Source organism: Chiloscyllium plagiosum, unplaced genomic scaffold (genome assembly GCF_037043375.1).
Source record: "Chiloscyllium plagiosum isolate Xiang-an unplaced genomic scaffold, Cpla_swu_hap1 HiC_scaffold_1, whole genome shotgun sequence".
Lineage (NCBI taxonomy): Eukaryota > Metazoa > Chordata > Chondrichthyes > Orectolobiformes > Hemiscylliidae > Chiloscyllium > Chiloscyllium plagiosum.
Window position 1 is genome coordinate 67436556 of NW_028270139.1, and position 12313 is coordinate 67448868.

Sequence of the window (12313 nt, forward strand, 5' to 3'; positions counted from 1 at the left end):
GATGAGAGGCATAGATAGAGTGGATAGCCAGAAACTTTTTCCCAACATGGAAATGTCTATTGTGAGGGGGTATAATTTTAAGGTAATTAGAGGAAGATATAGGGGAGATGTCAGAGGTAGGTTCTTTACTTAGAGTGGTGAGTGTGTGGAATGCATGGCCAGCAGCAGTAGTAGAGTCAGACACATTAGGGACATTTAAGCGATTCTTGGATAGGCACATGGAAGTTAGTAAATGAAGGGTATGTAGGTTAGTCTGAACTTAGAGTAAGATAAAATGTTGGGACAGCATTGAGGGCCAAAGGGCTTGTACTGTGCTGTACTGTTCTATGTTCCATATACTTTCAGATCCTGAACCAAAGACAATGTTTCAATCCAGAACTAGAGACCATAAACATAAGAGTCATTAACAAAACATATCATACGATAAAAAGCCCTTAGAATGTGAAACTAATAATCACAAGGAGTAGTTGGGGCTTAAGGGAAAGCTAATTAGGTATATGAAGGAGAAAAGAAGTACAAATTGATAAGATTATTTGAAGCATGATGAGAGAAGACTTATATGGATTGTAAACATATGCACAGGCCTGTTTGAGTGAATGAGCTAATTCTGTGCTGTAAGTGATATGATTTGTTCAAATCCTGAAGTCATCACGATCCTTTCAAACTAATGAAATGCTCCTTGACTTTGAGGCTACTTAATATGTATTTATTGGCATTAAAGACCACCCATGTAATTTTTGCAGTAGAATAATATTCACTTTTGTAAAGATTTGTATAAGACTTGATTTATTGTGAGTCATATCTCAGATCGTCAGCTTCTAATGTGTCCCTGCAAATTGAATGAGACATACAATTTGAATCAGAATTTGATATTACTCAGGCTACTAACATTTCGAAAGCATTCCTGATTGGAGTCAGAATCATGGAGGACACAGCATGGAAGGGAATAATGTGCCACAAAACTTTTGATTAGAAAATCAACTTGAAGGAGAAAGAGAAAACATTTTTTGAAAGCTAAAAAAAATTGTGATGTGATATCTTTGAGAATTGTAATGATTTTAAAATGATTTACCAAAGCCTGCAGAAGGAACAGCCTCACAGCAGCCATTGCACATTTTGTCAGAGTCAGGAGAAGATGAGATTTCAGTGGCAGGTGGAAGGAGCTCACAGCAGCTGTTGAAGGGAAGGTTGAGGTGACAGACACACAGAGTGGGAGCTAATTTTAAATCAGTGGCAGCCTCGGAGGAGATCTAATCTATAAAATATTTATAGTACTACTTAGAAGTCATTAGACTATTCAGAGCAATTAGGCTTATGCTTTATAGTCTAGATTAGAGTGGTGTTAAAAAAGCACCGCAGGTCAGGCAGCATCCGAGGTGCAGGAAAATCTATATTTCAGACAAAAGCCCTTCATCAGGAATAGAGACGATGAAGGGCTTTTGTCCGAAATGTCAATTTTCCTGCTCCTCGGATGCTGCCTGACCCGCTGTGCTTTTCCAGCACCACTCTAATCTAGACTCTGGTTTCCAGCATCTGCAGTCCTTTTTTTTACCTTATGCTTTATAGTTCTAGTTTCTATGGGAATGGGGTTTTCAGCTGAATTGGGCTGAACAGATTGTTTGCAATTTAAGAGTGACATTAACAGCGAACATTCAAAGCTAATACTGACTGAGGATATTCTCCTTCTTAATCTCTCCCCTCACCTGAGGTGTGGTGACCCTCAAGTTAACCCACCATCAGTCATCTCTCTAATAAGAGAATAAGCCATCCCAGCTCTGGGTGACTAGACAAGAATACTTCCTGTAGGTTAGAGTGCAGTTATTTCGGAATTAGTTTTGAAGTTTTACATAATTAAAATTACAGCAGTTAAATGCAGGGAAGGAAGAATGGCTTCTTAATAGAAGAGTTTAGCAGAGAGAATTCAATCTGGTTCAGGAAATAAGCTTGCTTATTCAGTGCTGTTATGGACCAGACCAAACCGCCTCAAAACATATCAAGGAGATAGCCTAGACCCTAACTTTTATCTTATTTAAAGCCAAGTGTAACACGCTGTGTTCCAGATGTGATACAATTGGTTCATTAGTAGGCTTTAAAAAAAGCTCACTTTATTCTTACAATATAGTTAAAATACAAACAAAAAGAATTGGCATAACTTTAGCTCTATCAAAATACTTAAAAAATATATTTGTTAAACTACTAATCATCAACTGTTCCAATAAAGCAGCATTCCATAAACACACGCGCTATCTCCTTTCCAGTCTAGAAAGAAACACTGAAAGAAACAATCTCGCAGCAGAGAGAGAGAGAGAGAGAGAACTCAAGCTTATTGCTGCAGCAGAGAAAGAGCTAAATCTATTGGCTTCAACTCCAGACACCCCAACTGAAAGCAAAACTAAAACCCGGCTCTGTGTGAGCCTGACTCCACCCACTCAGACTTCTTTTGTCTTGTTTTGAGAAAAAAACACTCAGAGAAATCAAAGCTGTTTACCCATTACATTCTGCCACTACTGGCAACACCACTCTGCAAGACAAACAGCACAGAACAAATCCCTCTTAGAGGCACAGTACCAGTCACAATGGAGTAAAGTAAAAATTGAATTGATAGCTGAATAAGATAAGCATTTCAGTAAAGAGTGAACTGATGGCACTAATTAAGAATGGTGAGTGATTAGAAATAGCAGAATAGTTCAATTTCCACCATTGCTAAATTGTCTGATTTTTGCCAAGGACGTGAGATTTAGACATTCTATTCTGCTTAACTTAAGCTCCTTTAAATATGACATGGCTACTGATCTATTGATAAGTGCATAAATTTGTATAATACTTCAGCACACACATTACACAAAATACTTATGACTTTGAGAAAAACAAATGTCAACTACTTAAATTATCACAGCTTCTAAATCAAAGAATAATATTACCTTTGCCATACTATCCTTTTCATATAATCACAAGCAGACTAATGTCCAGTCATGCACAGTCCTTTATATCACTATTTTGATTGTACAGAATGTTTCCGTGCGTATTTACAATGATAAATGCTTCTATAACATCTTCCTTGCAGATACCTATCTCATAAGTTGTGTGGCAACAGGTTTGATGTAGGCTGGAACTGGGTGCAGATCTTGTGCATTGGCTCACTGGGTATTTGCATTCTATTAAAAATTGCATTTGTGTGAACAAGGCGCTGCTTCTGTCATGTTGGCTCTTTTTGCTTTGGTTCACATTTTATTAAAATGCATGGCTTGTAACATTATATTTCATTTCTAATAGATTCTATTTAAAAAGTTATGCATGATCATTTCCCATTGTGGATTTAAGCCTCTGAGAATATACTAAGTCGAAAAATTGCAGTTTGCAGATAGACATTTCATCCCTTTTCAAATCATGAATCACAATGAATAATGATAAAGGTTTTGAACATGAATCTTTTAGCCATCTGTTTTTAACTGAAAACATTAGAAATGTCAGATCACGAATACATTTATGGATCTTTCATCTGATTCAGATGTAATTCCTTTCCAAGAACATCCTGGAAGAATGTCCAAATTCTGAATGAGAAATCCCATGGCATAATTTCACAATCTTAAGTAGCTTTTCTGCATGAGATCCCCTTTTCTGTTTCATAGCTGGAATATTATTTGATAACATTGATATGGGGATAAAACAAAACACAACTGCTTCGAATTAAGAAAAGTTTCTAACCTCAGACTATCTGCGAATTTGGTTAATATTCTGTTAAACCTTACATAATCAGAAAAAAATATGCCTTGTTATCTTAGAGAAGTGCTTCCAGATTGGGGAAAGTTTTGGCAGCTCATTTTTACTGTTATTTGTTATTAGACAGGCCTATGGACTAAACTACAGATCATTTTATGTTGTTTAAAACAAACTCCCATGTTTTATGAATGCAAGGTTAGGCAAATTTATTCATGTATTTGAATGCAATTTTTGCCTGTTTTTAAATTTAGACAGATACTTAATTAATCCACATGAATAACATCATGTCTTAGTTAAAAACTATCAGAACCAATATAAATTTGATTAACATTCCTCATCAATTATTGTAGAAATCCAGTTTAGTGTTACATCACATGGGTAAAATAAACAGTATTCATGTTATATAGGGTTTTGTTAATGAATTTTAGTAACCTTATTTGGAGGAGGAGTATACCCTAATTAAAGGTCTTCAAGAGGAGAGGAAAATCATCTTTGCTTCTTGTTTATATCCCTGCTTTCCAGAAGCATTAGTATGATCGATATGAGGCCCGAAGATGTTACAATCCAGCCTCATAGTAAAGCTCGCCATGAGGAACTACACAACATTCATAGCCGACTACGTGAGGACCAGGACAAATGGCAAGACGTAAGACTTTAATTTGAAACTGTTTGATATTAGCAGCCATGTATGTATCCCCAAAAAAACCCCGCTATAACACAGAACTTCTCTTGTCTCATAAATATATCAGCGGTGAGTTCTCACTGGCCTCATGCTCCTGCTGTATCTATTAGCCTTCAGCCCTGCTCAACAGTCTCTGATGGCTACAGCCCATCCTTCTAATACCAAAGAGCAGTTTGGGAAGATTATGGAAAAACTTAGCAGGTTTGACAGAATCCATGGAGACAAAGAAGAGTTAATGTTTTGGGTCCTGTGGCCCTTCTTCAGATTCTGATGGTAGCTAGGAAAAGGTTAGTATTTAAGCAGAATACAGGGTGGGGGATGGAGAAGGAGTAAATGATGTGGGAATAGAGCTCAAAAAGAGAAGAACAGTTAGACACAGTACAGGACAGCCTGGGAGAATGAATAGCTTATAATGGGGACTATTTCCACAACATCAGACTGTTAGGCTGTTTGAAAATTACATCTTCCGACTGGTTTCATAATTTTTGTCATGAGTCCTCCTCAAATTTTCATGGTTGATAACCTCAGTGATCCTTTTATCACAAAGCTCGTGCCTTTTTTCCCTAAAAGCTGTTCCTTGGCTCAAGGAGACTCTGTCCTTGATTTTTTTCAGAGGGGTAATAAACTAGGCCGGGCTCCGATCAGTCTGGTTTGGTACAGAGATGAAAAGGATTTTGACAGGCTTTTTGTTTATATGTAAACAGATGAAACTTCAGGTCAAAGTGGTGATGTTTTAGCAGTAACCTGTATAATGAAAAGGGAGTGGTCAGCTGTCTAGCTGAGCTGAGTAGTTTTAGTTGAGTCTTGAACTGGGGAGAAGTTCAACAGGGAGCTGTGTGGAAACTCTCTATCTCTCTTTCTGCCCTTCAACTTTAACCTGTAAGCATGTGTTCCATTTATACTTTTTTAAAGGGAGTTTGCTTATTGGGACTGTTGTGTATATTTGGAACGGCATAATTAAGTCCAGTTGGGTAGGTTGAGTTCAGTAAGGGTTCTTTATTCTTTCTTTGTGTTTCATTGTGTAATTTTGTGAATAAATTTTTGTCTGTTTTAAACTCTAGTAGTCAACCTAGTTATCTTACTTCGGGTATCTTTTACTGTATATTTACCGAAAGAAATTGCAAAGATTTGGTCTGGGGCTGCCTGCTTAAGAATGTTTTGAGTGGTCTGGCTTAGTCCATAACACTTTCCACTTCTTACATCAGGTCCTCCAGAACTGCATCTTTCTGTCTGGTGCATGATTACCCTCTCTCCTTCTGCAAAAAAACCCTTCCTCAGCTGTTCCCAGTGTCTGCATTCAGCCTATACTAGGTGCAGATAGTTTTAAGAGGAACTAACCTTGGACAACTTTTGGCTAAATGTTGCAGCAGAGGGGTCAATCCTGAAATACTGAGCTCAACCCGACTCTCATATTCAGTATCCATGTCGGCTGACATCATAAAGCATACACAACTCTTCCCCTCAATTGTTATCGCACACGTGGAATAAAAGCCCTTACAGGTGATGTCAGCAGACACTACCTTAAATTAGCAGACAGCATAGTGTTAAAGTGATGCCAGCAGCACTATGAATAGATATGGGTTAAAGGTACAACATGTTTCTTGTAACTGATGATCACTTATCCAAACTTACCTGGCCACCCAACTCTTTTCCCCCATGTTATTGATCACTCCTCTGAACATTAACCTCTTTGATTTGGTACCATTTTGTCCCTTATGCCTCTGTGAAGCAACTTGTAACTCTTGTTTCAAAATGAAAGTCCTACATAAATGCAAGTCAATTGATTCTGCTAAGGGGACTGACATTTAAATCTATGTGATACAATGTGAAGACAATTATTATCTTTCTGCAGGATCTGGCTCGCTGGAAGAACCGCAGGAGGAGTGCATCCCAGGATCTAATCAAAAGGAAGGAGGAACGAGATATTGTGGAAAAAATAATGAGCGGGGAGCGCAGTTCAGAAAGGCGGAGGAGCATTAAAACATACAGAGAAATTGTGGAGGAGAAGTATGAAGTTTGAATATAACATTGTACAAAGCTGATCTTGTCTTTCAGTCAATGTGAAGCATATTTATCAAAAACTAGTGCATGGGATGAATTTTAACCCCCCAAATAGGTTTGAGTCAACTCAGAATTTGAAGTATTGAAATATTCTACCTGCAACTTGTCATAACATGCTCATTAATGGAGGTAAGGTAGGGGCAATGATCTAGCCACTTGATGGAGATGACTGTGTGATCTAAGTGTTGTAATATTTCTACAGTGAATTCATCAAAACCCTGCAATTGCTCATACTGCTCTGACCTTGCTCAGTCTCTGTCTGAGGCTCCACCCTAAAAACTTCAGCCAACACCACCCCTCCCCCAAAGAAAACAAACAGACCCAGAATTTGTATTTCTGGCATGTAGATTTACTGTTGAGCCAACTGATATTGTGCTGGATTGAAGCTTATAACCACAGCTATTCAGAGAGTGCAGTTCACCCTGTCTATGCCAATCAGGTTTGGCACTTGCTATCACCGGTATTAGGCAGCTCATCGAGATGTCCTACTCGAGAGTGCGGTGCGGGAAAAGCAGAGCAGGTCAAGCAGCATCTGAGGAGAAGGAGAATCGACGTTTCGGGAAAAGCCCTTCAGGAATGATATCCTGCTGCCTGACCACCAATACTGTCTTAAATATCTCACTGAATTAGACCTGACTTAGATCTTTCAAAACTCAAATGAAATTGTTAAAAAGTAAGAACAAAAGCATAATAATGCGTTACTGAGATACCCACAGTGTAAGTGAAGTAGAAGATATTAAACATATTGAATGATTTAGCCCATGTTTTGATTAGAGTATTAGGGCCTGCTTTTGCCTCCTGGGCCTCCTGGGATGGTTTCTTCATCATGAGGTGAAGGGGATGAGTTGTAATATGAACCACTGAAAACAGGACTGAGGTGGCAATGGTGGTGGATGGATGCCAAGGAGAGCAGAGTAGAAGACCTTCCACCCTTCACTGGGACATTGGCTCAGTTTTGTACAAGATGTTTGATACCCTAGCCCTGAGTCATCAACCCTTCCCCACCCTTTACACACTTCAATGCCCCTTCTATACCTCCATGGCCATTCAGCCAGTAATGACTAGAAGAAAAAAAACTTATAAGTCTTATAATCACAGATTCAAAGAGTTATACAGCATGAAAACAGGCCATTTGACCCAACTAATCCATGCAAACCAGATTTCCTAAACTGAACCAGTCTCATTTGCCTGCGTTTGGCACATGTCCCTTTAAACCTTTCTTCTGCATTACCTGGCCAAATGTACCTGTATTTTAAATGTTGTAATTGTACCCATCTCTACCACTTTCTCTGGTAGCTAGCTCCATATACACACACACACATTCTGTGTGAAAAGGTCTTGTAATAACATTTAGTAGATTAGATTAGATTAGATTATTTACAGTGTGGAAACAGGCCCTTTGGCCCAACAAGTCCACACCGACCTGCCGAAGCGCAACCCACCCATACCCCTACGTTTACCCCTTTAACCTAACACTACGGGCAATTTAGCATGGCCAATTCACCTGACCCGCACATCTTTGTGACTGTGGGAGGAAACCGGAGCACCCGGAGGAAACCCACGCAGACACGGGGAGAATGTGCAAACTCCACACAGTCAGTCGCCTGAGTCGGGAATTGAACATGGGTCTCTGGCGCTGTGAGGCAGCAGTGGTAACCACTGTGCCACCGTGCCTTTGGGATGTTCATGAGACCATCATAACAATAGCCATTTGACAACTTCTTAAAAAATCATCTTTATTCTCATATGAGCTCAAAGCAATCAGACAAATTTAAGCTTCATCTGACAAATAACCCTCAAGTGCTTATGGAATTGTAAAAATGAAAAGCCATTTGGAAATGTCTGAACAAAGTATAATCTTATAATCTGCTCATATAACTACCAATCAAAATCATGTGGACAGACTCTTTGACAGCTGAGTCATCAATCCCTGCTGAGCTGAATTAATTTGGTGGGATTTGGAGTTCAACCAAGCATTATAATAGGATCCCATTGCATTACTGAATAAATAAAGTCTGAACATATTAAAACTTTTGAATTAGTGAAATAAATGGCCTCTGTTCCATGTTTCAAAAGCTGAACATATGGTTGAGATGAATACAATTAAATCTTTTGACATAAACTGAACAGGTGGCCACCTGGTCTATTACTTCAAAGGCTCAACAGATTAATGGAATGTCAATCAATGTAATGATTAAAGCACAGTGTCCAAACAACGCATTAAAATCAAAATCTTAATCCTCTTCAATGTATGAAAGTAAATTATCCAGTAAGTTAATGTACTATAATACATTTGAAGATTCACAGTGCTGTTCAATTCAATGGTTGAATATCTTTTAAGGAAGAAACCCTATCATTAATCATTGCATTAAATATGTACTTAAACTGTCATACAATATCTAACTGAGACAAATGATGTTGACAGCAAATTTTGAGCTTACTTTTCAAAAGCTCCCTGACTCCAGTACAGTTTTCTCCATAGTTCTGAAGTCCTCTCACCTGGTATAGTTCTAACAAGTTTTAGAAGCCCATCCATCTCACTGAAAATTTCTCAGAATAATGAGGTAGGCAGCAACATAACCATTTTTGTGCCTTTTGGGTTTCTGTGGTGATCAGACTGGTGGCTGTTAGGAATCAGTTCAGAGTTCCAGTTCCCTTGGCTTTTTCTTCCCCAAGCAACACTGGTTTGCCCATATTTAATGCAGCAAAATCCAGCTCAGATAGTCATTACAGTACAGAGGGAAGCAATTCTACCTATTAGCTTCATGCAAACTCTGCACACAGCATGCCAACCAGCACCATTCCCTGACATAATCTCATAAATTTATTTTTCTTAAGCACCATGCAATATCCTTTTGAAATCAATGATTATCTGTGATCCCATCACCCTCATAGACACTCAAATTCCACCTCTTTATCCCTCAGTACATAAGAATGTTCTTCCCCACATTTGCTGTGTATCAATTGCCCAAAACCTGAATCGGTTTCTCCTGGTCATTGCAACATCAATTGATGGCAACAGTTTTTATTTGCCTTCTTTACTCAAATCTATCATTATTTTGTCATCTTCTATCAAATCTCTATAAACGTCTTTGCTTCATGGGGAACAACCAGCTTTTCTAGTCTAACCGTGCACCTATACTTGCTCACTCCTGGAACTGTCCAGGTAAAACACCTTGTACTCTTCCAAGAAACCTCACATCCTTCATAAAATGTGAGGCCGGAAATAGAAACAAAGTTCCAATTGTGGCTTAGCCAGAGCTTTATAAAGGTGCAAAATGACTTCTCTACTTTTGTACTTAATATCGCTATTTATGATACCCATATGCTTTGCTAATTCTCTCTGCACCTGCACCCACCAACCCCACCACCATGGCTGAACACTTCAACTCCCCCTCCCACTCCGTGAAGGACATGCAGGTCCTGGGCCTCCTCCACTGCCAAATCTTTACCACCGAACGCCTGGAGGAGGAACACCTCATATTCCGCCTTGAGACCCTGCAACCACACAGGATAAATGTGGATTTCAACAGCTTCCTCATTTCCCCTCCCCCCATAGTATCCCAGTCCCAGGCCTCCAACTCAGCACCGCCCTCCGGACCCATTCATCACTGGCCCCTCTGACCTCTCACCTTTATCCACCTATTGCTTTCCCAGTACCTTCCCTCCAACCCCACTCCCCTCCAATTTATCTCTCAGCCCCGATCCACAAGCCTCATTCCTGATGAAGGACTTATGCCCAAAATGTCGATTCCCCTGCTCCTCGGATGCTGCCTGACCTGCTGTGCTTTTCCAGCACCACACTCTCAACTCTGATCTCCAGCATCTGCAGTCTTCACTTTCTGCTAATTAGTCTCTATGTATTCTATCACCTACAAACATTGATGCATATTAACTGCCAGGTTGTTTGTCCTTACATACCTATTACAGTAATACCGTTTTAGATCCTGCCTATCCCTTCCACATCATCTCAAATTCTCTGCGTGAAATTACTTTTGCTATTTGTCTACCTATTACACTTGTCTACTTATACTTTGTTCCAATGAATTGGTATCATCCCCGCTGTTGCTCACACCCCAGGTTGTGTTTACATATCTAAAAAGTCAACACAGTTGCCCTGGCACTGATCCTTTGAAAACTCCAACATCCTCCAGTTTGAATTTTTTTTATTCAAGTTTAGTTGAGTACATTGTACAACATCATAGCTTTTGGTGGGACTATGAGCTAGACATTAACTTGGTCCCCAAATAACTGCAAAATTTGCCATATACCTGGCAAAACACAAATGCCAAAGACTTCTGTATGTTTTGATAGGAGAGTGAAGTAGACACTATGCTTACCACCTAGACTATAAAATGAAAATTAGTTTCTTGTATTTCTTTGCTGCAAGATAATGAGTGGGAACAACTTTTATTGGAGAGATTAAAAACAATGAAATTGGAGATGGAATATAATTGGCAGTGTAAGTTAAAAATGATCTGCATTATCAATGCATCAAACAGATTTTAAGAAATGTTGATTATAAAGTGGAGTATTTAAACCTTGCATCGTTATTGTATTTTGAATCTCAGGGAATGCAGAGAACTTGCTCTTCAAGAAGCGTATAAAAATGCAAGGACACCTGAAGAGGCTGAAGCCATTTTGAAAAAATATTCACAGAGATTTATCATCAGTGAACCTATTCTTGAAAGCCTGGTGATGCCAAAATTCCTGGAAAGAAGTCAATCTGTGGACTCTGATACTCCATCCTCACCAACAAAAGATCCTAATTCACTGAAGTACTTACGACAGCAATCATTGCCTATCCAAAAATATACTGCTACTGTTGAAGCGATGATCATGCCCAGCAGCCAGTCCCAGACAAATGTTTCTGCAACAGTAACATCCCCAACCAGAACTATTGCCTCTAAGGCAGTGCCTATGTTGACCCCCAAGCCTTATTCACAACCAAAAGATTCACAAACTGTGCTGAAATCATTTAAGGTGAGCCAATAAAACCTATATGCCAGTAGACTGGCTACCTGTTTTGACATTAGTCTTTGCATTACATAATGTATAGTTACTCAATGCCAACTAATCCATGGAGAAGATACATTCTTGATATTAGTACTCAACTGGGGTATCACATTCTGTTCTGGGCGTCAAAGTTAGGAGGGATGTCAAGATCTTGGAGAGAGGGCAGAAGAGCTTTCTTGGAATGATGCTAGGATTAGGGTTTTCAGTTTTTGTGGAAAGAGTAAAGAATTTAAGATTGTTCTCCTTAAACAAAAAAAATTGAAGAGGGGATTTTGATAAAGCTGTTTAAAGTCATCAACAGTTTTGACAGAGTAAATATGTCTAAATTGTTTGCAATGGCAGAAAGTCAACAATTCGAGGATGCTAATTTAAGGTAAAGCAGAGGCAACACAAGGAAGTTAGTTCACAGTGAATTGTTGTACTCTAGAAGACATTGGTTGAAAGGTTTGTGGAATCAAATTCAATAGGAACATTCAAAAGATCAGCTCATCTCTACACAGCTCCTTCAACAGCATCTTCCAAACCTCTGATCTTTAGCACCTAGATGAACAAAGAGGACATCTCAGAGAGAGGTGGTGATGTAATTAAACTGTAATCCAGAGGCTCAGCTCATTATCTGGGGATATAATTTTTCAATCTCATCATGGCAGCTGGTGGAATTTAAAATCGAAATCTGGAATATAAAGGTAGTATTAGTTATGGTAACCATCACAGCTGGCATCGATTGGCCTAGCAAGCAATACCTTTATCCACTGAACAAATTAATAAATATATAAATGGATAAATACTTTAAAGGAACAGTTTACAGGGCTGCAAGACAAATCAGATAGATCC

The 12313-nt window shown here is 39.0% G+C and overlaps 1 protein-coding gene across 13 annotated transcripts in view; it reads left to right on the forward strand.

Annotated features, from left to right (window-relative positions):
- Positions 1-12313, forward strand: part of LOC122550847 (LIM and calponin homology domains-containing protein 1-like) — a 365967-nt gene that overhangs the window by 292388 nt on the left and 61266 nt on the right. For all 13 annotated transcript variants that reach the window (XM_087987661.1, XM_043692191.2, XM_043692236.2 and 10 more), the window contains 3 exons: positions 4243-4366; positions 6255-6409; positions 11035-11446. In XM_087987661.1, coding sequence (XP_087843787.1) covers positions 4243-4366; positions 6255-6409; positions 11035-11446 — 691 coding nt within the window. The remainder of the gene's footprint in view (positions 1-4242; positions 4367-6254; positions 6410-11034; positions 11447-12313) is intronic.